At 32.2% G+C, this 26,512-nt stretch overlaps 2 protein-coding genes across 2 annotated transcripts; one reads left to right on the top strand and one right to left on the bottom strand.

The window, feature by feature from the left end:
- Positions 1–1,918: 1,918 nt before the first annotated feature.
- LOC115883166 (glycogen-binding subunit 76A-like) lies at positions 1,919–26,512 on the bottom strand. The gene is made up of 4 exons (XM_030901474.1): positions 26,406–26,512; positions 8,943–9,571; positions 7,961–8,684; positions 1,919–2,092 (listed from the first exon to the last, which is right to left on the bottom strand). Coding segments are annotated over exons 2-4 (1,347 nt in total). The 5' UTR covers positions 9,565–9,571; positions 26,406–26,512; the 3' UTR covers positions 1,919–2,091.
- Positions 17,364–19,881, top strand: LOC115883168. The gene is made up of 2 exons (XM_030901476.1): positions 17,364–17,476; positions 17,734–19,881. Exon 2 carries the CDS (start codon positions 17,734–17,736, stop codon positions 19,627–19,629), a length of 1,896 nt encoding a protein of 631 aa, XP_030757336.1. The 5' UTR covers positions 17,364–17,476; the 3' UTR covers positions 19,630–19,881.

Genomic DNA, 26,512 nt, shown 5'->3' with positions numbered 1-26,512 from the left:
AACATCTTGTCAACTTCCGGTATTTCCGAAAGTACCGCCATTTAATGAGTTTTATTCAAAAAAATATATATCTGTTTCCATAATTAATATAATAAAATTGAGTTTAAACATAAATTAATTCATATAACGATAAGGTCTGTCCAATGAGTCGGAAAATTGCGACAAACGATATCCAAAAAATGGCACAAATGACAGATGATAACAACCGTGGATAACAACTGTCGCCGTCATGGATGCTCTCGTTTGACAGTCATTGCACGGAAAGTAGTCAGATTGTTCTGAAGTTTCCTTAAATGCATTGATTCGCCATGTTGAGTTTAAATGTTCTGAACATAAATATTATGTCATCTAACATTACGTATATGTACCGTATGATCGAGAAAAAACGGCGTCCAGTTGGCTGGGAAATGAAGATCGCTGTCATTTTATATGTAAATTTATATGCGAAATGTCATCGATCGTCATTTCCTAGCCAACTGGACGCCATTTTTTTTCGATCATACGGTAGATTGTATTTGTAATTTTATAAATACATGCCCGGGTAATTCAATATTAATTTCTATATAATGGTGCAGTTAAAATTACGATTTCCCATTTATAGGGATCGTCCCTATACAGGGTGACAAAAAATAGTGTATCTAACTTTGGTGTGTGATTCTACAAAAAAAAAATAAAACAAAAAGGTCCTATGAACATATAGTACGAGAGCTAGCAACGTCGGAAAAACAAGTATTTTAAGACGTCTGGCTCTTTGATATATTTTTTACTATGCTCTCTAGAACAGCATGCGCATAGCGCAGTGCGTAGAGTTCCAGACTACGAACCGATGATTTAGAGTTCGAATCCGGGTCAGGACCAAGACTTTTTATTTTATTTTCATTTATATTCTGATAGTAAAGTATTAAATATTTGTTTTTTTTAATCACCAGATATACAGTAATTTCAACATATAAGATATAAAAAGCTAGAACTTTTTTCCCTAAAACAGGTGCTCTTCGTTTAGTTCGAAAAGGTGAACGGTTTTCAAGATATTTGCGTTTAAAAATTAGGAAGCATCGATTTTGGTATTAGTGAAATGATAAAATGTAAATAAATTTTAAATAAATTAATCTCGTGATTTCGCTAATGATAAAATCGATGCAGCGGAACCTTTAAACACAAATGTCTTGAAAACCGTTCACTGTTTCGAGATCAATGAAGAGCACCATTTTTACATAAAAAAGGTCTAGCTTTAATTTTCATTTAATGAAATTACTGTATCTATAAGGATAAAAGAAGTACCACCAGTAGTACCCTTTACCCTAATGGAAAGTACTCTTCCAAGGCTGTTACGGAATTTTACACTATCGCCATTCGCTTGTACTTTTGGCATTAAAATGCGTGTAAGAGTACCAAATTTCAAGAAAAACGGTTTACCAATGTTCTTTAAAATAAAATATATTAATAAAAATAATATATTTTATTTTTATTAATATAACCTAACCTAACTTCACCTTTCGAGGGTTGTAATTTCTTCGGAAAGCATTTTGGGACATATGTTCATAGGAACTTTTTGTTTTCGTTTTATCTGTAGAATCCCCACCGAAGTATTTATTACTATTTTTTGAGACCCTGTATATTAAAAAAATGATGACGTATAAAATTTATATTAAGAAATTTAAATTAATGTTGTATTATATTTACAAATCCGTCGTGAATGTAAAAATACTATCTTGTAAATATATGTTGAGATATTAATATTATTGACTCTGGTAAGTATAAAAATAAATAATGATAACAAAACGAAACAAGACAACACACAACGAGAGTTTAATAATTTTGTCGTTTAATTGTGGCTCTGTTCTAATTACAGCTTATTGAGTTTTTTTTTTTAAAAAAAAAATTGTTTTTTGAAAATTTCGTAAAATAGTTTTGAAACGCGCCTGTATAATAGTGGCGCCATATTATTGCCTCACAAAATTGCGGATACAGTCTTCGATTTTGGCTACTTTTCTCTATTTGACAGCTTGATTCTCTTCTCTACGAAGCCAGAAACAGGTTTTCCGCTGCATCTTGTTTTGTTGGGGTTGCGTTCCACTGCGTCTTAAAGCTCCTGAAAAAATCAGAAATTTAACAATAATTTATTAAGCTATTTAAAAATTGGTATTGGTTTTTTGAAATTTTTGTTTCATTTCTGAGAAGCTGATATACATGTCTACAGATTAGCAAGCAGTAAAAAAATGTCTGTATCTTGTGTTATTGCAAAAAATCATGACAATCTGGTGAAGGTGCCTTAACACAATATTGGATACTGTATCTTAGTAAATATTTTTTAAAATAATCGATATAATTATAATATTTAAATAAAAAAAAAAAAAAAAAAAAAAAAAAAATTAAATTATAAATATATCGGGTGGCGTCTCAAAAGTACTCACCCCTATAACTTATTATTTTTTCAGAAAAAACAAACAAGATTTTGGTATGTTAGTGTATGACATAAATTAGGATTTTTTTTTTGAAAATGTATTTCAATTGTTTTTGGTCACTTCCTGTTTGTTCACGGGAAATGAATAAACTTTTTGGATTTTTATTTTTTTTGTGTTTAAAATATTTTTAGCTTTTACTTCCGATAGAAAATGACACTGCGAATAAGAATGACATATCATCATGTCAACTTTTGACTTCTTTCGAATATGGTTTATTTGAAATTGCTGGGCAACATGCGATCATAAACGACAATTTTGACTCGAAATATCAAGTTTGTGGTATCAAATTTTCGCAAAAAAATGTTTTTTTTTCCAAATAATTAATAGAGCCACCCTCGTTCCATTTGAAAATTGAGATATGACTAATAATAGTCTACGATTTGGCATCTTTTAACCGGCCAGGACATGAGACACTAAAAACATTAGACCGATCAATTTTTTTCATGGCTCCTTGTGACTAAATTGAGTATTTTAAAGCAGCCATGGCACTTCTAGATTGAAATTTAAAATACAATTTGTTTTAAGCAAAAATCTCAATTTTGTGTCAATGTTAATCATATGTCAACTGTCAAAGTCAATCAATCGTCTAATGTTAATCATATCTCATTTTTTCAAACAGAACGAGGGTGGCTCATTATCATATTTAGAAAATGCATTTTTTTTTTTTTTTTTTTTTTTTTTTTTTTTTTATATTGTTAGTTCTGTTTTCGTTATGAATCGCATGCTACAATTTCACAATAAACCATATGCCGAAATTCAAAACGTTGACATATGATATGTCATGTATTCCGGGTATCTATTCGATTGAGAATAGTAAAGTAAAAATATAACGTGGATGCCATTTAAACATCAAAAGTACTTAGTCATTTCCAGTGAAACACGAAGTGACAAAAAGAATTGTCTACGTCAATCAATCCTAATTTATGTATAAAAAAAAATTATAGGGACGTGACCAAGTTTTGAGGCGCACCCCGTATAAAAAGTATTTAATAATACCGAAACGTAAGTGTGCGGTTATGGAAGAAATGCTTAGAGCATTCCCTTCTTAATGTCCCTTTAAAAGTTCATAATAATTTATAGTTTCTTTTTTGCGAACTCGGTTTTTGTCCGGATTTCAGATGTCACTGTCCGGATTTCCAGAAGCCCTTTAAAAATAAATTTTTTAACTTTGTTTATTGTCTCTGAAACATCAAAATACATACATTTAATAATCATTTTAGGATTGACAAAAATTGGTAAAAAAACAAAAAAAAAAAAAAAAAAAATGAAATAATAAATACATAGGTGTCGTATTTAAAAAAATCATGGGGATCCACTCACTCCTTTTTGAGCCACCACCAGATAGATTTAAAATATTTTCCTGAATACGTCCTAGTACATACTTTAGGTTTCCTAAGTAAAATATTTTATAAAATATATTATAGGGCTAAGATAGATGCCGAAACGAACAAGGTAACCTAATAATATTGCATTATCATGGAAGATACGGCATATAAAAAGTATTCAAATTTGAAACAGTTCAAACAATTGAACGTCAGAAAGTGGTTTTAATTCAGCTCGCAAGATTTGACCCAACGTACAGGGTAAATAAATTAAAACCTTGTAAAAAATGAACCAATAATTTTTCCCAAGCATTATTAAGCAATTATTTGGACAGGTTACCAACCTAGCCAGAAGAACTGATAAAAATGTACCAAAACATATTAATACCAGAGCGAGAACTAAGGTGGAGCTACAAAATTAAAAAAAAACAAAAACAAAATAGAGTCAACGCAAATAACAAGGAAAGACACAATAAAAGAAATATAGACAAGAGAGGAATAAAGGTAGAATAAAGTTGAAAAATGCTGAGATATCGTAAGAAGATGAGAACAAATTTAGGAAATTAAGAGAGAAAAAGAGACAAAACTGCTGCATCCTGGAAAAATTCCTTAAAACTGCCAGGCTTCAGAATATTTCCTTATTATTTAATCATCACGTGTGTAACAGCTAAAGGCAGTACCCGCAATACAAAACACGGTCATTACATACGAGTTAAAAAGTCGAGCTAAAGGTAGGCGAACCTAAAATTAGATCCGACACAGACCGGTGCGGTAGTGAGATGATGTCTTTTTTAATAAAAAATTGCAAAACAGTGAAATATTTCAAACGAAAACCTATTTGATGTTATAATACAATGTTTAGTTATTTATAGATTTAATGTCTTGACAATGCCCGAAGGAACACAATGTGCCACAATTAAAATCAAATTGATTGTCTTATATAAATTAATTATAGGTATTGTATAATGCACATGTAAGATCCTTCTTTATTCCTGTCTAAATATGTCCTCTATCGAAACATGAAAAAACTACATCTTTATGTCTGATGTTTTAGTAGTTAATGCTATGTACCATTTAATCATTAAATATATTTTTTTTTTTTTTTTTTTTTTTTTAAATTTATAAAAAATCCTAAAAGAGACAAATATCTATTTTTTAGAATTAATGACAAGAGATCTATCTCTTAACATTTTTAAACAGATAATCAGAAGTTTATAAATTAGATATTCGATTTTAAAGTTTATGAAACACCAACTACAGTACATCTGGCTGGATCTGTGTCTATGAAAAAAATATAAAAAAAACTTTAAATAAACAGCAATGATATTTTTTAGACGTCGATTTGATCGAGTGCGTCACCGCGAAATCTCCTCCGCTACTCATTTATTGGCTATTTGCAAATTTGTTGAATTTTTATTCATTGGGAACGCGTCGTCTATTTTTTTACGAAAACAATCGGAGAGATATCGTTTCCCCTCTCACGGATACCCCGTAGTTACAAAACGGACAGACGTACTGGTACTTATTTGATATCAGGTGGTGCGTCGTCATTGGAATAATAGGAATCTTTCTGCAAAATTTTTGACTAGTCCGAGATATTGGGCTCCCCTTTTAATTTTTTAGCAGGTGGCACCAATAAGTTGTAAGTAAGTTTTTTAAAGGTCTTGCGCATGCTGAATGCACATGCAAATTGAAGAAGTTTTGGACAACAAATTTTAAGTAATTTAGAGAAAACTGCGATCTTATTTTTAACCAATGGTCGTTAACAAGATAAAATGGTCGATACCCTTGGTTACCCTTTTTGTGGTGATTCTTTAAGCTTTTTCTATATTTTAATACAGAATTTGAGAATTGCTTCGAATGTCTTGATTTCAAATTGAACGTCAAACAAAATTGCCAAAATTTCCAGCTCTCTGTACGTCGACTGTGGACCTGATAATACCCGATGATAGGTCACGTTAGCGGGCAGCTTGCTAGAGACATGTCATTCGAAAAGCAGCGAATTATGAATGCTAGCATGACTAACGTAAAGATCAGTGAATCTAGCATTCACTAGTGAAAGTTTGTTTCAAAAATTGGTTGATTAAACTTAACTGATAGTGTTAGCAAGTCAGTGAATGTGAGCTTTTTTACTAGTAATTTTAAAACCCCCAAACAATATAAAGGGAAAGGAAAAAAAGAAAAAAAACGCTTTTTTTTTTGGGGAAAGGTAATAAGCATACCGTTCGCGCACACGATAGAGAGAGAACGCATTCGGCGGAAAAGAGATGCAGTTACACTACTACAAATCTGATTAAAGCAAACTTGTGTGGCTGTCAACTGAACGTTAACTATCCTGATTTTTTGCCTTTTACATATAAAATACGTAATATACGTAATATACGAAGTTCAATGTTTTTTTTCTATTTTATTAAAATTAAGCTTAAATATGCCTTAAAGACAAATCTTAAATTTTCTTGCAAATTCGGACAACGAGCGAGTTAAATAATAAATTTGAAGAATAATAAACACAAATACTGACAATATCTGAGAATTTTACACCTGTAAAGTTAGTATATTACAATTAACTCATATGACATTACGATTTAATATTATTATCAAACCTATAAATAATTTCTAATGTCGGAACACACTAAGTAATTTAAATATTGATTTACATGGAATAGATGTTCTTGATCATTTTATAATTGATTCAATCTCATAAAAAAAGTTTTATCAAGTATAACTAACCCTCATCTATAAACAAATGCATTATTAATTGGATTTACATATATGTTAGAACAGTTATCATCAGTTCGATTGTGACAATATTATAAGCGATAAATAAACAAAGTGGGTAACCCGACCTACCTTAACATGTGAAGTTGTTAATTAAGGCGTAATATATCTGAAGGTTTTGTTAAAGATCATACAAAAATGGTTTTAATTTGCAGTAATATGTGATTTGTAGAGTATTATTCATATTATGGTGAAGTTTTATTAGAAAAAAATAACAATAACATAAAATAATTATAAATTATTTTTTTTTTTTTTTTTTTTTTTTTTAAGTTTTTTTTCACAGTTTGATTAAGGTAACAATAAACATAGAGAATAATACGTCTTTTCGCTCAAAATCTATTTAAGACAGGCCTTAGGCTGTAGAGCATTGCAAAAGAGTATATGTAATACTAGAACCTTTCTGTAGAAACCATGATAAGTTTTAAAACTTGCAAATAAGATGGTATCAGAATTCACGAAAGTCTATTCATCTTTATTATCAATCTTAATTACTAAGGAAACATCAGAAGTTTTTGAAAGAATATCTTTAAAGAATAGCTTAATGAAAACAAAAATACTGAACAACAAAAAATTACCGCAGGGTTCGGTGTGAGCGCCATTGTTTTTGTGGCAGCTTAAACCCAACGTCTGTAAATAGAAGCTTGTTTTTTTAACGTCAGTAATAAATCGAGTAAATAGACGAAATTGCGATAATACTTTGAGGGAAAACGCCTCTTGCACAGCAGACAACCCACATATCTAGGAGTTACGTTGGATAGAACTAAAGATAGAATCATTCCTAAGGCCCATCTCACCAAACTTGCTGCAAAAATACGCACACCAAACAACATAATAAAAAGGTTATGCGCCACCACCAGAAGATTATCATCATCCACTCTAAGAGCATCAGCGTTGATTGAAGAATATCAGCCTTGAGCCTTGTGTACTCAACGGCCGAACACTGTGCGCCTATTTGGTTGAATAGTGTCCACGTCAACAAAGTGGATGTCTCAAAATGGAGAGAGAAATAATATACCTCCCCCTAACCTGAGGACAAAGTAAGACTTGCATAAAGAATACATGAAAATATTGCTAAACCGAGAACTACCTAGCAAATTTAAATATTAACAGACTCCGCTCAAGAAAACCACCACTCTCACCTAATACACTGGCAATATTGACGAGTAATGGATGAATGAATGGATGGAAAACGTTCCACCACAAGGTCCTGATTTTAGGTGTATTTTAGCAGTACCTCCTGGTTAAGCAGACTCAAAAGATATGGGTGATTTTACACAGGCTAAGAACGAAATATGACAGATGAATGGATTCGCTCTATAAAGGAAGAAAGGCCCCTCCTCCAATATGTAAGTGTGGAGCTAAGTAAGGAAACCATAAATAAATAAGGATACTTACTAATAAAAGCTGGCACCCCAATCGTTCAGATGCGGCACTGGTGTCGTCGAACTGGTAGCTGCTGGCAAACACTGGAAGCAATAGTTCAGTCCTTTGTTGCTATCCCAATACTGACAACCCTTGCACTGAAACCGACAGGCAAACTCCAACTTCTGCCCGACCGTCAACGTGTGCGCGTAGATCACGAACGAAAACCGATCAGAAAAACCATCACACGAGTTTTGAACATAGCTAGCTTGCACGTCCGCAAATGTCTTCCACGAATCCAACGTGTAACGGATATGTACCGATTTATTGAAATCCAAATTCCTAACTCTAACCGTTCCCCTTATCAAAAATAGAACGGGATCATCTACTAAGGCATTTTCCAAGCACACTTGATTCTCCCTGACCAAATCCAGAAAGTTAAGCAATCCGGAAGGCTGTTCGAATAATGGAACTAGGATTTTTTCGGATGAGACACCGACGAATTTGTTCAGGCAATTCACGTTTTGGATATCTGAAGAATCCGAGATATCCACATCGCTCAAATCGTCGTAGGCCGATTTAGGAACTTTCGGGATTTCGTCTAGAAATGTCCTGACATCAGCTAGGTCCAGGCCCAACACGTCTGCAAACCGAACTATTTTCTTTCTACCTGGTGTACCAGGTGGGGTTTTGCCTGTTTTTAATGACGAACATCTACGAACTCGAGGTATAACATCGTTATCATCATCGTATCGTCCTCATTACCATTAGCCTCGCTTTTACTTACAATAACTTCCGTTATCTGAGGCTCGTGAGTAGCATCATCTTCTGAATTTATTCGACATTCCACTACTAATTCATTTATAACAGTAAGATTACTGACGAAACATTCCACGTGTCCATTCGAGAAGTTCTCATCATTACTTGTTCATTTACTTCTAAAATTCAGTCTTCTTTCTTCATTGCCCATATCCTCCTATTTTTTTATTACATTGCTCGCAACCGTTTTCCTTACTTGTGTGATCTTCGACCTGGGAACAATCATCCTTGAGGCTTAATGTTGAAAGGTCATCGCTAACGGAAGGCTGTGGAGTACAATCTAAGGAAGTGGCAAACGTGTCGCTAGGATTACTACTGGACGTCGCAGCTGAGTTCACATCTATACCAGTTTCACTCTCTAAACTTTTACTTGATTCTGACTGGACAATTCCGTTAGTATATGGCTGAGTGGGCGGATCATCGTCTAAATCGTAAAAAACTTCGCTGTCGCTGTCAACAGAATGGTGCTTAATCACGCCGTTTTTCTTACAGTGACAATCACCGTTCAACCCTGTCTTGAAACTATCATTATTTAATAATTTATGAGAAATTCTTTCTTCTAATTCTTCCTGTGGACTGCAAGGTGACTCGAGTGCTTCTAGTTCAAGGTATCGGTCTGTTTCTGGATTGTGCAAAGGTTGTGACAGGGCTAACGGTTTTTCGTGGTTACCGAGCCAGCTTCTTTCGTCTGCCGAGTCGTTCTGGGATCCCAAGGTACTAAGTCTCGTTTGTAGGCTTTTGGCGAAGGCTTCGGCACGGTCTCGACATGACAGGGGAATCAAGGAACTAAGGCCACAGTTATCTCGTTTGGAAGTCATCTGAAAACTAGAAAAAATAGCATTAGAATATATAACGACATATTATAAGTTAAGTATTGTAAGTAAAAAGTAAAGTAAATTTAGAGCAACTGATATGGCCAAGTGAATTAATGTTTATTCTATATTAAATTCAAAAGTATCGACTATAAATTATAAAAATAGCCAGTTTATGGAAATAACATAAAAGAATAAGATCAGAAAACATTTTTTCCACCATTTTTTCTTCAGTTAACTCTGATAGCGTATAAACATTATCTTGTTTAGTTGACCTTCTTTAAATCTGCATTGCACATTCATTATGTATTCTTATAAAAAATAATCTGAGCATACAATAGCGTACTAAATGTATTTATGTACATATTTACGTAATAAAAATGCAACAGCTTAATACCTACATAATATAAATTTAGTTATATATATATGAAACTTTCAAAAGACATGCAAATACTGTTAAAAATATATTTATTAAAGATAATATTGGCGTATGAACCGTAAAATGATATAAATAATTTCAGTTTAAACTGTAGTAGTTGTAGATCATATACAACATTAAAATAAATCTCATTCATGGAAACGAATAAACATAAAAACATGGCAGAATAAAAATAAATATGTTATTGCTACCTTATAAAATAATGAACATAAATAGATTTATTAAAAGATAAAATCAACAGTAACAACGTTAAAATATGAATAATAATTCAATCATTTTTATGCAAAAAATAGTTTGTTATAATGTAACGATTTTACTAAATTTTGATAGTAAAATATCTACTTTTTATTTTTTGCAAAGTTACCCACTATTCCAAATAATCCTGTTCAAAATTTTATATCTAGTTCACAGATTTTTTTCAGAGCAAAAGATAATAACAGCTCATTGTAAAATATATGTTTTAAATTAAAAAAAAAACATTTTTTTCTAATGTGAGACAATTAAAACAATTCTATGATTAAGAATTCTAATCGTAGATATATATTTTGAATGGGTGAAGTAACAAAGATAATAAGCTGAACAGAATTATGTAAGACAATGAGAAAGAAGATTGCAGAAGACATCAAAAACTACAGTGAAAAACTAGTACAAACTGCAATCGAAAACAAGGAAAAAGTTATAAGAACACTAAGAAATCCCTCATGATCGGAAAGAAACAGCTAATCCCTGTTAACACACATCAGAGATAAAAGACAAAAACAAAATAATAAGCCTGGTAACAAAATTCTACAGCGACCTATATAAAGTCCCAGAAAACGTACATGAAGAAGAAATACTACCCCTCTCATAAGACGACGCTCCAGAAGTTCTCGTAAGAGAAGTAGAAAAAGCGCTTCAAGATATGAAAAATGGAAAAGCAACAGGGAACGACAGAATAACAGCTGAAATACTTAAGTACGCCGATAGAAGGAGAAAACATATACCGCAAAACCGGAATGGCGCCAAAATTAATTCTAATTCATAACAAAGGCAACAAAGAAGACAATCAAGAACTATAGACCAATAAGCCTACTTTCAGTAACATACAAGATATTCACAAAAATAATAAACAACGAGAATACAAAACAAGCTAGACTCTGCACAACCACGAGAACAAGTGGACTTTAGAAGCGGCTTCAACACAATTTATCACATACACTAGAGAAACTATCAGCTAAACAAAAATATACGAACTTCTACTAGCTATCGTCTTTATAGACTTTGAGAAGGCTTTCGACTCGATATGCAGGGTGGAGTTTCCACACGATGTTCTCTGTAGGTATCTCGAAAACTACTGGAGATAGAGAGTCAGTTAAATGGGAAAAAAATTGCAGTTTTGTGGGATTATAAATATGCGACTTTCAGATTTTTCAAAAGTTCATGGCTTACTAGATCTCAAAAAAAAATAAATTTCGGCTATTTTAAAATTGTCCCTAATTCCATTATAAGCTATTTTAGACAAAAAGTTTTAAAAGATAAGCATCAGATAATCACATCCTTAATGAGGATTGTGTCCTCCGTTTTTTCTAAAGCCTGTCATTTTTGACACATGACACAAACATATGTTTTTTAAATGAAACCATAGTTGGCCGTGGCTTCATAAAAAGCGTCATTCTTTAAGCTGTTCAGCGATATAAGCTATAATATGTGTCTTTCGAAAAATTACTGAGTTATAGCCAATTCTTATAATTTTTAAACAATTTTTCTTAGTTAGAGCCATGGAAACAAGTTTAATCGTCTTTGCTCTCAGAAATGTAAACTGCCACATCCAAACTTTGTAAATTAAAATAAACAAAAATTGTAAATATGATTTTTCAAATGAAAGAGAAAAGCGTGTAGTTTTCTAAAATAACTTAAAAGTGTATGTAGTGATATTATTTTTTTAAGTTTTTGGTTTGTGTAATGTAAATTGTAAAGAACCGTTTTAATAATATATTCTGACTTTTTATAAGTTAAAAATCATAACAGAATAAGAATATACAATCCATAATACCATGAATACCGTGATAAGTACCATGCAATCTAAGTGAAATTAGCCAAGAAATAAGAGTGGCTATAACTAAATTTAACTTTCTAACATGTCTTGAAAACCGTTCTTTAAAAACATAACATTCACCGATCAACGTATCCTCGAAAATGTATAGTCAAGAAAAGTTGAACCAATAATCCTACGCTTTTCTTCATTTGAAAATTCATATTTACAATTTTGTTTATTTTAATTTACAAAGTTTGGATGTAATAGCTTCGCATTTATGAGAGCAAGACGATTAAACTTATTTCCATGGCTAACTAAGAGAAATTGTTAAAATTATAACAGTATTTTCCGAAAAGGCTATATTAATAACTATATCGTAAAAAAGCAAATGACTTTTATGGTATGACAACTATGTTCCCATTAAAACATATATTTAATAATCATGTAAAATGACAGGCTAGAAAAAAACGGAAGAACCTCTCGATAAGATGTCATTATCTAACTTTAACTCAATGCTTTTTCTCTAAATAACATAATGGAGATGAGACAATTTAAAAATAACCGAAAACTGTTTTGTATCTAGTAAGCCATAATTTTCAAAATCTGAAAGGCGCATGACCCCACAAAACTGCAGTTTTTTCTCCATTTAACCGACTCAACTATCTCCAGTAGTTTCAAAGATACCCATAGAGAACATCGTGAAAACTCACCACAATATAATATTAAACTACTTTTATTAATTTTATATTAAAATTATTATGGTATTGGCTGGCCATATACAGAAACTCCCGTCAATATATACAAAAGAAATAAAGCCTTGAGGAGTAATGATATATAAAACAACCCCAGAGATCCCAAATGACAAAAGAGTACGACAGGGAGACATGATATCTCCAAAGCTGTTTACAGCAACACTAGAAGAAATCTTCGTCAGCTGGACTGGACCAACACGGGACTAAAAGTAGATGGAGAATATCACAACCATCTAAGATTCGCTGATAACATAATCTTTATTGCCAATAGCCCTGAAACTACAAAGAGCCTAGGTAACGAATACAGCCAGCAATAAAGTGGGTTTCAAAATGAACTTTAGTTCAAAGCAAAAAACTAAACAATGTACAACAACACACCAGTGAAGTGTAGAACAGAAAAGATTTCTAATAAATAACACAGCACTGGAAATGCACAAAGAATACATATATTTGGGACAACTATTACACAACTCGGGATCTGTACTACCAGAAACCAACAAAGAATTAAGTTGGTATGGAGTACTTATGGAAGAAACTCCAATCATATTCAAATCCTAGAATGTCACTTTATTTAAAGAAAGAGAAAAGGATCAATGTGTACTGCCGGTGATGACCAATACATGCGAAGCGGACATGAAACCAGACACCATAGGAAACTGCAGGTCTTACAATGCTCAATGGAACGAAATATGCTGGGAATAACCAAGAAGGCCGTAAAAGACAAAAGAATAAAAGTGGATACGACAAAGGCCCAAGTAACAGATGTCATCCACAGAATCAAATCACTCAAGTAGCAATAGGTAGGACACCTGGCAAGAAGGACGGACAACAGGTGGACCACAAAAATTACATGGTACCCACGAATTAAAGAGACCTGGAGGAAGACCAGACTTGAGATGGTACCATAATATTTGGAAATTAAGGGCAAAACAATGGGCCCAACAATGGGCTCAACCATAGAGAGTATCTAAATGTGAGGGAAGCTACACATCATAATTTGGTAGTTGAATAAGCTGAAAATGATGATGATGATGATTTTTGAATCCACATGAATTTCTGATTTCAAAATTACCATGATGGTGTAATCTACACGGACTTTTTGGAATATGATCATATTTATGATCTTTCGATTAATATATTTCCTGCACATTTAAAACTTCTTCAAATTTGAAAAAAAAACTTGAAATCATTGATGCCTTTTAAGTAGAGTAGATTATTTTATCTAGATGTAATTTTGTTAAAAAAAAGTAAAGTAAAGATTTCAGTTAACGTCTCCTTTTGCTGCCAGGGTGAAATCTGGACAGGGCCTATTAATTTTGCCGTTATCAAATGATACACCACTAGAGAAAAAAGTGCATTTATTGAAATCTCTATTGTCACAAAATATATAAATAATTAACGGTTTTATATATAAGGCGTAGTACAAAAAAAACTAATATAGTTGGAGTTGGAAACTTTGACGTTACAACTAATAAAAAATTGTACTAATTCACTACAATCGCTTTTTCTGGCTAAAACTGTTGGATTTCATATAATTTAATAATAATAAAACGGAATGCTTTATGAAATGCATTTAAAAATGTCTGAAACCAACCCTGAGTATTGTGGTATTTTTAGTTCACTATCAAAATAAGCATTCATTAACATTCCATACGTTAACAATACGAACACCATTCACATAGCATACCGTTAATTGTTCTAGCTTGTGCGATATCCAATGACAAAGAAAAAATATTTTTTCTATTTATGGAGCACTTGCCGTTCGGTTTTTAGCCAGCTTAACTAATTATTATGAGCGTTTCCCAATTTTTTAAAGGAAGCGTTTCAATTTTCTAAATCTAATCTTAAATACTAAATCAGACAAATACAGACTCACGCAAACATTTAACACCCATGCCCTGGGCTGGCATCGAACCAGCGACCTTGCGTCTACCAGAAAGCAGAGTAACACTTTTAATAAAACGTATTTTGTAAAACGAATATATGCCCAAAATAGTACAATAGTGGAGGCTTTGTTTTATGTAATGCATGAAAAGTATTATAATTGTGGCAACAAAAAATCTAGTGAAATGAACCAAAAATCAAACTATAGAAAAAGTGTACACTTTGATGATACAGTGGTTTTTTTTAAATTCTCTACTTTGTTAAACCATTTCACAGGGTGCTTCAAACTTTTTTCTAGTATAATAAACAAATGGAAATTCTAATTTTTGATTTAAAAAGAGATAAAAGTCAATGAAGCTACAAATTGCTTTAGAAATCATAAAAATTGACCAACTAGAACAAAATATATTGAACTTAGTAAAGCAGATAAAAAGTTTAAGGGTCCGTCTTTCATGCTAATCAGGTAGAAAAGAAATCATAGTAGATACAAAAAAAACAATACTGGGCAAAAAAAATCTTTATTCAGCTCTTGAGCCACCAGGAATGAATCTTTAGAATATAGAACTTTTAGAGTACCCGTGAAATACTTCATGAAAATAAATTTTCAAAATATGTAAACCGTGGAGCAACACTGTTTATATTTTCAGAACCAGTTAAATTTTAAATATGCAAGTAGAATCATTCTTGAACTATTAATAACAAAACTTGGAGTAAGTATTCCTTAAAATATCGTAAATATGTCAATGTTATGTGCTCATTAATAGCCATTAAAAATCAAATAGCATCCTTGAACCTGCTCTTCTAAAAATAGTAGCTTTAATTATAGTTATTTTTTAAAAAAACTGTCGTATCACTGAAAGTTTTGCCGACTCATCTGTCTCAAAAATTACGTAAATACTAGAAAAAAATAAAAAAAAAAAATATTTGAAAGTTTATTTTTAAACGCGTCTATGTATTTGTATTGATTGTGAAAATGCCTTCATTGTTTGATTTTTAAAAAGTAATAAACCTCTTAATTTCTTACATATCAAGTACATAATATAGATATTAGGAATGCATCTATCTTAAAGCAAAGGCAATCCATGACTAATTTTAAAACTACAAAGAAACTGCTGATGCTTAGCAGTAATAAAGTGCGGATTACTACAGGTCTTTTGTCTTTTGGCAGGACATATGGCTGCCTGAACAAGATGGTTACACACAATACAGATTATCTCTTCAGAAATGCCTTTAATTGATTTCTTATATGATTCGCTAATAAATAAAAGCACCGTATGATCGAAAAACGGCGTCCAGTTGGCTGGGAAATGACGATCGATGACATTCCCATATAAATTTACATTACAATTTACATGTAAAATGACAGCGATCTTTATTTCATTGACATCGCTGACGCCGTTTTTTTTCGTACGGTATCTTCATTATTTTAGCTCATCAAACACCTAAATTTTAAATAAGGACATCACAATATGAAATCGACTGCGTTTAGAACATCAAACAATGCATATTAATGGCAGCTGAAGAGGCCATTGGCAAGAGGAAGATAAACATAAATGCTACAAACACACACAAAAAACGCAAACACAAACAAAAAAAGCGAAGCTACATTAAAATCAAAAGCACGTCATCAGAGATGCACACATGATATAATAGATATCGAAAATTACGAAACTAACTATCACGCAACAATCGAAGAGGAAGAGATACTTAGAACAATGAAGAAACTGAAGAACCGAAAAGCGCCAGGTACAAACAATATTACAAATGAACTTTTGAAGCATGGTGGTCCCGGGCTGGTAAAATATCTAAGATTATTGTTTAACAATATTCTCGAAACATCAGAAACTCTCTAGAAAACTACAGAGGCATAACTCTCCTAAATTACAGTTGAGGGTTGGAACCTTTGTTCTTACACAGCAAAATAAAACACTAAATCACAAAAATACACCAAAACACTTTTACTTTTACACTGGACGCGCGTTTCGCTAACCATGGTAGCATCATCAGCAGATGATTATAAACTAAAGTACAATCTACAAGTTGAGCGTTTATATACTCGCTGAGTAGGCACCGAGTGGGCGTGGCAAAATCTAGCCAATCGAGTCAAAGCCCACTGAGCGTAACAGTTAGATTTCCGCTACTAGAGTAGTAGGAACAAAGAACTTGAAGGAATTGGACCGTTGTCTCTGTTCAAACTATCTTTACATTTATTAATTCTGATGCATTCATATGCATCTAATCATCTCCTAAATACAACCATGAAACTCTTCACTAATATTTTGAAAGAAAAACTCGAGGAACAAATTACGAATAGGGACGAATAACAAGGTTTTAGACGAAATAGATCAACTACAGACGCCGCATTTATCATTAAACAAATTAAAGAAAAAGCAATAGAGTTTAATACACCAGCCTATATATATTTCATCGACTTGACTAAGCATTCAATAAAGTACGCCTAGCCATATTGAAAGAGAAAAAAGTGCCTGATAATATTGTGAAAATCATCAGAAAACTAAATATCGATAACACAGCTCAAACTAAGCCGAGAATTAAAATATGATTATATCTACTGAAAATACTAAATAGGGGAAAGTGGGGTAAGTTGACGAAGCGGGTAAAATGACGAATGTCGATAAAATCATTATAACGTAATATATTTCCATTCGCATAGGAAGCGCCATCTCGTTAGTGTACCCTGAAGTAACTCAAATAGTTTGGAAAAGGTTGGACGGCGTGCTTTTCTGTTAGAACTGATTTGTGGATTTCACGTGTGTCGGTAAACATTTTCGTACAGTGTTTTTAAGGTTTACAGTGTTCCAAATTAAGGTAAGACCGAAATAAAATATTACATATAAAAAACTAGGTATATATGCATGTTATGCTAAAAAAGTTTGCATAAACAAAGCTATTTATTAAATATTTTCTCATGGAACATTAAACATAACCTCTAGGGGCAAGATGGCCCGGGTAAGTTGACGAGTTCGTCATCTTACCCTACTGATCGTCATTTTACCCCATTATTTAATTTATTACAGCTCCGAATGGAGAAATAAGTATTTCGTAAAATGTTGTGCTCTTTTTAGATGCCTCGAATATACCAAAGAAAGACAAACAGACGTGCGTGGGATGAAAATGCTATGATTGCGGCTGTGCATGAAGTATTAGATGGAAAATCTTGCAATGGTGTGGCTTCTCTATACGACATCCCAGAACCGACTCTGCGCAGGTATGTGAAAAAAATGAAAAATGATCTGCAACTACCGATGCATGGAGGGAGATATTCTACTACGTTTAATTTAAACCAGAGCCAGGCACTAGTAAATTATATTACCTTGATCGACAAAAGAGGTTTTGGATTGACAGCCATACAACTAAGGAAGTTAGCCTATGACTTTGCTGAAGAACAAGGAATAACACATCGTTTTAACAAGGAACGGAAACTAGCAGGAAAGGATTGGTTATCTAATTTCATTAAAGATAATAAAATAAGTCTAAGAACTGCTGAGGCCACTTCAGTTGCGCGTTTAATGTCTTTTAACAAGCCCGCTGTCCAAAAGTTCTTTGACATTCTACGCGAAGTTCTGGAAAAATACAAATTTAGTCCCGACAGAATCTACAACGCCGACGAAAGTGGCCTGTCGTCTGTTCCGTGCAAACTACCAAAAGTTTTAAGTCCAGTCGGGACTAGAAGAGTAGCTAAAGCTGTTTCGGCCGAACGAGGCAAAAATACTACTGTTGTGTGCGCAGTTAATGCAGTTGGCAACTATGTCCCTCCTTATTTTATATTTGGTCGCATTCGTATGAAGGAAGAATTACTCTATGGTGCTCCAATAGGTTCGGATGGCACTGCACAAAAAAATGGATGGATGTGCACTGAAATTTTTGTTAAATACTTACACCATTTTTCCAAATATGCTCATTCATCGCCGGAAACCCCTGTTCTTCTTATGGTAGACAATCACTCTTCTCACATATCTTTACCTGCAATCAACTATTGTAGGCAAAAGGGGATAATCATGATTGGATTCCCACCACATACAACACACAGGTTACAACCGCTTGATGTATCATTTTTTGGCCCGCTGAAGTCGTTTTTTAGCCGAGAATGCGACAATCATCTCGTAAATCACCCTGGGCAGCTAATTGGGGACAAACATATTTGTCAGCTATTTGGAAAAGCATATAATAGGGCCGCAACGGTATCAAATGCTGTGAACGGCTTTAAAAAATGCGGTCTTCAACCTTTTGACCCTTTTGTATTTGGCGACGACGATTTTGTAATGGCTGAAACAACTGAAAGGGCACCGCATCAACCACCCGTTTATCAAAATTCCGATAATGAATCTGATGATGATATTCCTCTAATAAATTTTGTGAAACCCCAAAAGGATATTGAGAAAAAATCAACAATAAATATGACTTCAAATTCCCCAACAAGTGAAATAGTTTCAAGCACACCTCGTCATTTCGAAAAAGTAACGCAAGTAAAAAGAAATCTGTTTAGGGCGGAAAATAAAGAAAATGAGCCAATTCCTGGAACGAGTCAAACCGATAATAAACTGAATGAAGTGACACTTCAAAAAATTCGACCTTTTCCAAAAGCCGAAAGGGGGGGAAATTGTAAAAGGAAGAAGTTGACAGCTAGTGTAATAACCAGTACACCCATTAAAGAACAGTTGGAGGATAAGGAATATCAGATAAGACAAAGAGAAGAAAAGAAACGAAAAATTATAGAAAAAAAAAGTCAAAAAATCCCTAAGAAGCTAAAAGAATCAACAATTGCTTCCAAAAAAGAGAAAGTAATGCCACTGACCCCTCCCAAGAAAACTAAAGAATCTATTTTCTGCCCTGGTTGTGATGAATTATACCAGGATCCCCCAGTGGAGGACTGGATTAGTTGCAGCAATTGCCAGTATTGGTGGCACGAAGCTTGCAGCAACTACAATGGTGTAAGTGAGTTCGTTTGTGATTACTGCTAAATCCATTATGTTAGTCAACTTACCCCATTATGTTAGTCATCTTACCCTTTAGTGGGGGTAAGATGACAGATTTGCAGTATATTAAAAAACATGTTTTGTTCAGTTTAAAATAATTTGTTTATTTTTAAATATATGTGTTTTTTATAGTAAAATGTGTGTGTTAATCAAAATAGAATACAACACTCTCGTAACTTGAAAATTTAAATAAAAAAATCTATATTTTGCTTAACATCGCCAACTTACCCCACTTTCCCCTACTTAACTTTCTCTAAAGGACCGGTAAGATGCAAACTGGTAGTAGAAAACAAAATTATTGAGCAAATATCACAGTTTAGATACATAGGAATAGATATTTCGTACTACCTTGATCCAGAGAAAGATATGAGAAGCCTGATAAACTTTACTGCATCAGACCAATATTGGTACATGGCATAGAAATCCGAGAGGAAACAAACAAAACCAAAAGCATGTTAAGAGCCGCGAAATAAAGAATCTATGAACTATAATGGGGAAGACTAGAAGAGATAGAATTAGAAACACAAATATCAGACAACAATGAGGAATACAGGACGTACTGTATTGGGGTAGGCAAAGAAAGAGACAACGGTTCGCACATGTAAAACGCATGGAAGAAAACAGGCTACCAAGCATAGCTCTAGAAGGAGAACCCATGGTTAAGAGATAGCCGGGAAGACCTCCAAAAAGATGGAAAGACAGATGGCAGTCCATCTCCCAAGAACTCCTACAGAGGCAACTTAAAATTAACAGATCAACTAGCTCACAGATAAGTAGAAAAAGAAGAAGAAGAAGAAATAAAGAAACTCTAGGAATTTATTTCTGTGTTAATAAACTTTTTTTTCAGTATATGTAGGTACTTACATTTAATTTGAAACAAAAAATACCACTGAAACATATATAGAGAAGGTTTAAAATACGCGACACCGGTCGACTAGATAATCTACACTTGAAACAAAAATTCAAAACTACTTAAAATCCTCGAGAGAATGAGGAGAAATTATAGATATAGCGAAAACGGTCTAACTTCGATACTCATTCGAATTCAAAAAAATAAAAACTAACAATACACACGGCTGGCGAAAAAAAATTGCAACATTTTCTAAAATTAGACTTGTGACGCCAATAAAATCGAAACACTCTTTTACGCATTTATCTGGAATGGCCCACGTAACCCAATGTCTGTCAGTTATCCAGAAAGTAATAAATGTATTTTGCTAGTAATACTATTTTATTATTTCCTGCAAAATCGAATAAGCGCCATTATTGCCATATAAGCCTATAAATACATTTCATTCAATTTCAACAAATTTTTACAATAAACACACCATCTGTCACAAAACTATCGTCATTAATTAGCTATGATAAAAAATAAATATTTTACTTTTACCTAGTTTATTACAATCAAATGTAATAGTTACGCGACTATATTTTTTAAATCGAACACAAATTGTACTAGAGAGTACTTTTTTTCTGGTTTCCAAAATATATCCACACATATCCTTTCTTATTGCCGATTTTATAATTTGATAAAAAAAATCGGTAAAACTGTCGAACGAGTCAAGACATAGATACATAATATTCAATAAATGATGAAAATATAATTTATCTGTGAGTTAAAATGACAGACAAAACAATTGTCTCTGTTATGTAGCATCTCGTTGTAAAGACTACTTCTAACTTGAAACCAATAAACATTTTTGAACTGTCCAAATATTGGATCCCCTGATGATTTTACAGCGAAGTCGTAAATAGTTTTTTTAAAGGTCTGCGTATGCTAAATTCACATGCTGAATATGATTAATTTTAAGCAAGATTTTAACTAATTTAAGGAAAACTGCATCTATTTTTAAATTGAAACTGAATAGGTAACAATGCAAAACCAAGGAAATGCCAATCTACCTTAAGTTGTCAACCAATGATTGTGTGAATGTCAAATTTTATTTTGTATAACCTCCGTTAGGCTTTTGTCTAATTCGAACAAGTTTCAAATTACAAAATGCAGTAGTAGTGTAAACAGCACAGAAATAACATTTGGCAATGATAAAATCAGAAGTTTACAACTTGAGGTATGTTGACATTTGTCTGGTTTTGCTAAAAATCCATTTTTTTTTATTTTCAAAGTAAAATAAGTCGGTTATTTTGGACCTGCATTTGAAAAACGGCTGAATAATGTTTCTTTTATTGAAATCTGCCAGCCCTGAAAATATTTGTCCTTATTTAATACTCACCCTGTATATTAACAATATTTTATACAACTGTATTTACATGTTTCTTTTTAATTTTCTCTAAAACGGTATGGAAATTTGGAAAAGTATAAACGGGATTAACGAATTTAGAACAAGCAAAAATTTATATGAAGAATGCATTTTTGTCAAAATGTCAATAATAAAAAAAGATTTTCCTCTTGTAAAGACAATCCGGGGACATATTATATATAAGTTATGTACATAAATAAAAGAAAATAATCTTCTATTAAGATAGATATGAAACTTAATAGTAAAATTATGGGTCAAAGCGCCCCTCCGTGTTCTTAGTAGAGACTACGTTTAACCCAGCGCCTTCGCCTTTTCTGCTGTAAATATTTTTTATGTTTATATTTGATTTCAAAGGATTTAGTTTTAAAGTTACACTGATATATTAGTATATCAGAGTAACTTTAATAAAACATAAGAATATATATATATATATATATATTTTACAGTTTATTAAATATAAATTTTGACTACAAGGTAGAAAGTAAATCACAATATTTGATAAAACTTATAAGTATACCATTTTTACAGTTAATAAATAATAAAACTATTTCTGACTATGACATTTAAAATTTAGATAGATAGAATATTAAAAAACATACCGGTATTTGAAGACGCAAGCCCAAATTCAATAAAAACCAAAATATTTCCTGCGAAAATCGGGCTTTTTTCACAGAAAAGCTATTTTTTGATTTATCAACAATCATTGTCAAGTTGACAATATACAGGGTGTTTTCTAATTAGTCTAAAAAATTGTGGTGTGATTCCTCATGTGTTCTTAAAACAATTTTTATATAACCATTAGGTCTAAAGTACTTCCTTTCTGATCTACAGGGTGTTAAAAATTAAAAAAAAAATCGATATTTTGCTTAACATAAAGGATACATTACTGCTTTTTTAAGGATTTTTTTCTTGACTGGCCATCCTTTTTCAACAAAATTGATCTTTTGAGTTTTTCTTGTTCATCAAACGGTTGCCGAGAAAAAAATAAATATACTTATTAAGAGCCTTATGCCGTTTTCTAACGATTTTTTATTTTTTAGATTAATTAGGAAACACCCTGTATATGCATATCACAGGCAACCAAATAAACTAGTAACCTCTAAAAATTATTTTTCCTACCACTAGCGACATACCGTGTTTTTAGTGAGTACTAAATTATTTTATCAAAATTTCACCATATAAGTTTCCAGGCAATGGTTATGTATTATTTTTTTTATCTCATCAAAAATTATCACGAAATCAAAAGGCATGTCAAAATTAAAATGAAAGGTATACCAAAATTATTTTTTCAAGCAACATGTTAATTATAATTATAAAAAGAAATATAAATATTAAAGAATTATACCGCATGGTCGAAAAAAAAGCAGCGTCCAGGTGGCTTGATAATAAGGATCAATCCCGGATGCGTATTTCCATAATATACTATATGTAATTATATATATAATTAACTATGGATGGGTTTAAATATAAATCCGTCATACGTCGTCTCTTGTTGTTTTTAACCAGTTTTATTGCTTTATTTCAAAAATGACAGATCGTATTTCAATTTTATTGGTTTGACGGAACGATGAACGACAAACGGACGCCGATGCGTATGAACTCGCCTTTAGATTTTAGACACTTGTCAAAGTCTTGCCAAATTAGAGGTTATAATTTTGTGTCAACTTTTGTCAGTTTTGTCAAATACCCTGCGTTTTGGAAGATGATGCATTTTGATTCGTGTTATTACGTGTGTTTTGTGTCTTTCAAAGTCAAGTGGAGGAAAAATCGAGTGAAAATTAACTGTAGACCAAGAGCACAGTTTATGGTTAATACTCGCTGCCCAGGCAAAAAGTCTTATACACCATAAAGTTACCATCATTAAAGTTCGAATACCATCTCGTCGTAGATAAGTGCATCTCGAATATGGTAGAAGGACCATACTAAACACATACTAAAAACTGGAATAGCTGTAAAATATCGAAATCACACGATACGTAAATAATGGATTTTAGTACTGCACAAGAAAATAATGCCAAAGGTACTGGTTTAAAAAATTAAGATTAAAGTTAATTAATCAACCTTTAAGGTACCTATAAAATTTGATAAGTGTTATTAATAATAAAATAGTTTGTTTTATTTATTCCTGCGGAATATTACAAATTTGTATTTTTACATAAGTTATATTGATAAATATAATCTCATAAATGTGGGAAGTTTCATAAAGCTTGAAAGTAAGAAATAGTTCTTTTTTATATTTTTTTGGTATGTGGTGTCTTGTTCTTGTTTGTTTTGTATTAACACATACCGTTTTTATTAAATTAAATAACTCGATTACATTTTTTCAGTTTTATACAGTTTTTTTCACAATATTTTGAAGTAATCACTTGACAGTCAAATTTTAAATATAATAATTTCCTGCTATGCGTTCCAGTTGTACCAACTTATTTCTTTGTAAAATAAAATAAACTACTTTGAAATTAAAATGACAGACACATCTATCACTGTCAAGAATCTTCTCGTTGGACAGACTATAGTATGGAGTTCTTCTCAGAGTTACAACGTGATATAGCTACGTGAACACTTCTTGCATTTTGCGTTGAATTAGCGAGTTTGCGACCGTTGCAAATTGTAAACAAGCATCAGGAAACATGAAGTAAAATTCTCGATATGTATAATGTGCCTCAGCTTCTCAGCTTCACAAGTCAACAGCTGGCTATTTACCAAAACATAGTGCTGTAAGTAACGCTACACCTAGGTATATAAGTCGAACCTCAAAGACGTGTATGCTCTCTACATGTATGCTCTCTGCATGGTATATTATGGAAATACGCATCCCGGATCTACAATTTTTATGAACGAAGAGAGCCAGAAACTTGATAGTAGCGCCTCCTCTCACCAGCATTTGATATAAATTATTTAAAAAAAAATACAATATACAGGGTGCTCCGAACTGTATTCCGGAAACTTCGGCAGCATATTCTGCTGATAAAAACAAGTAAAAAAGTTCGTATAAATGTATGTCCTAAAATGCTTAGTTTCGGAGATACAGGGTGTTGAAGTTTAATTTTTATTTCGATTTTTTCCAAATAATTTCTGAAGTAACGTCAATATTTGGATAAAAATTGGTGTCTGGGAGTTTTGTGACATGAGAAATTTGATTTTGATGCCAGTATGCCTCCTAGGGGGCGCCACACACATGTGTTTTAACTGTTTTGAAGAGTAATAACTTTTCGTCCGTACCTGTATAAAACTACTGAATGAAAAAATATACATTTTCGTGATGTTTTACGTAAAAAATGTCTCTTGAAGATGTCTCTAATAATTGCTACGAGCAACCGTTCTCAAGATATTAAGAATGGAAATAGTCAATACATGTCTTTCTTGACTAAAAATAAACATGTTGAGTAGATAGTTATTTGAGTGAAATGATAAAATGAAACTTGGGAAAATTATATATTGGAACTTTTTATTTCAGTCTAATAACTATTTAGTCAACGTGTTTAATTTATGTCAAGGATGACATGTATTGATAATTTCGATTCCAAATATCTCGAGAACCCTTACCCGTAGCGATTTTTTTACGTAAAATATGTCGCAAATGTATCTTTTTTTAATCACTAGTTTTATACAGGTACGGATGAAAAGTTATTACTCTACAAACCAGTTAAAAAATATGTAGATGGCGCCCTCTACAAGTAGAAGTCATATTGACAACAAAATCAAATTTCTCATGTCAAAAAACTCCCAATCACCAATTTTTATCCAAATATTGACGTTACTTCAGAAATTCAGAAAAAACAGTTTCTAAAGTAAGATTTAAAAAAAAAGTTAATTTATAAATAGCAAAGCAAATAAAAAATGTTTACAATGTAAATATTCAATCTGCATGAAGAGTCTCAACAATTAAAAATGTTATTAAAATTACGTCTGGTCAAACAGTGATGTATGCCAAACAAAAATTAGCACTTGTCTTGAGTAAACACACTATGCAGTTTAACTAAAAATGTAATTAATTTTTCTTAAATTACCATTTATAGAACTATGAAATACAATTACAATAAGTCGTAATATTCTGATATATCCTTGTTTCTTTAGGTATGTGACTATTACTGCAGTTTCCTTGAATCAGTACTGCCACTATTAATAAATGAGAACTGATAAAGAAGTACTGTTGTAAAAAATAACAATAACAATGTGATTTTCCTATCATTAAAGCAGTTTATATTAATTAATATTTAAATTTTTGCAAACTCTTAGTATCTGCAGAGTTTATTGATTTGTTTTGAAGCACCCAACCAATTATAATTAACCATGTACCTTATTTACAACTGGACTTTAGTATAATATCGTTTATTATAAACTAAACTATTATAATGAGAACAAAATGCATAATATTTTGCCAGTCTATATGTGCATCAACAATAATTAAAATAATGCTGTATAAAATTATAAATTAGCTGTGTAAACAAGATTTTCTATTAAGCATGTAAAAAGGTGGTATATGTTTTGCAGTTGTTTTACCTTATTTTAAGTCTGTCTGCAATAATTCTAATTCTTGAAAGGCTCTGGATTTAATTGAATACTTCTGTAACGGCTTCTTCCAGTTTGATTTAGTAATGTTATAGAAT

Source organism: Sitophilus oryzae, unplaced genomic scaffold (genome assembly GCF_002938485.1).
Source record: "Sitophilus oryzae breed Bouriz unplaced genomic scaffold, Soryzae_2.0 scaffold_1819_pilon_pilon, whole genome shotgun sequence".
In the NCBI taxonomy this organism is placed as follows: Eukaryota; Metazoa; Arthropoda; class Insecta; order Coleoptera; family Curculionidae; genus Sitophilus; species Sitophilus oryzae.
The sequence above is the reverse complement of the archived record's forward strand: the minus strand, read 5'-3'. Positions and strand labels throughout refer to the sequence as shown.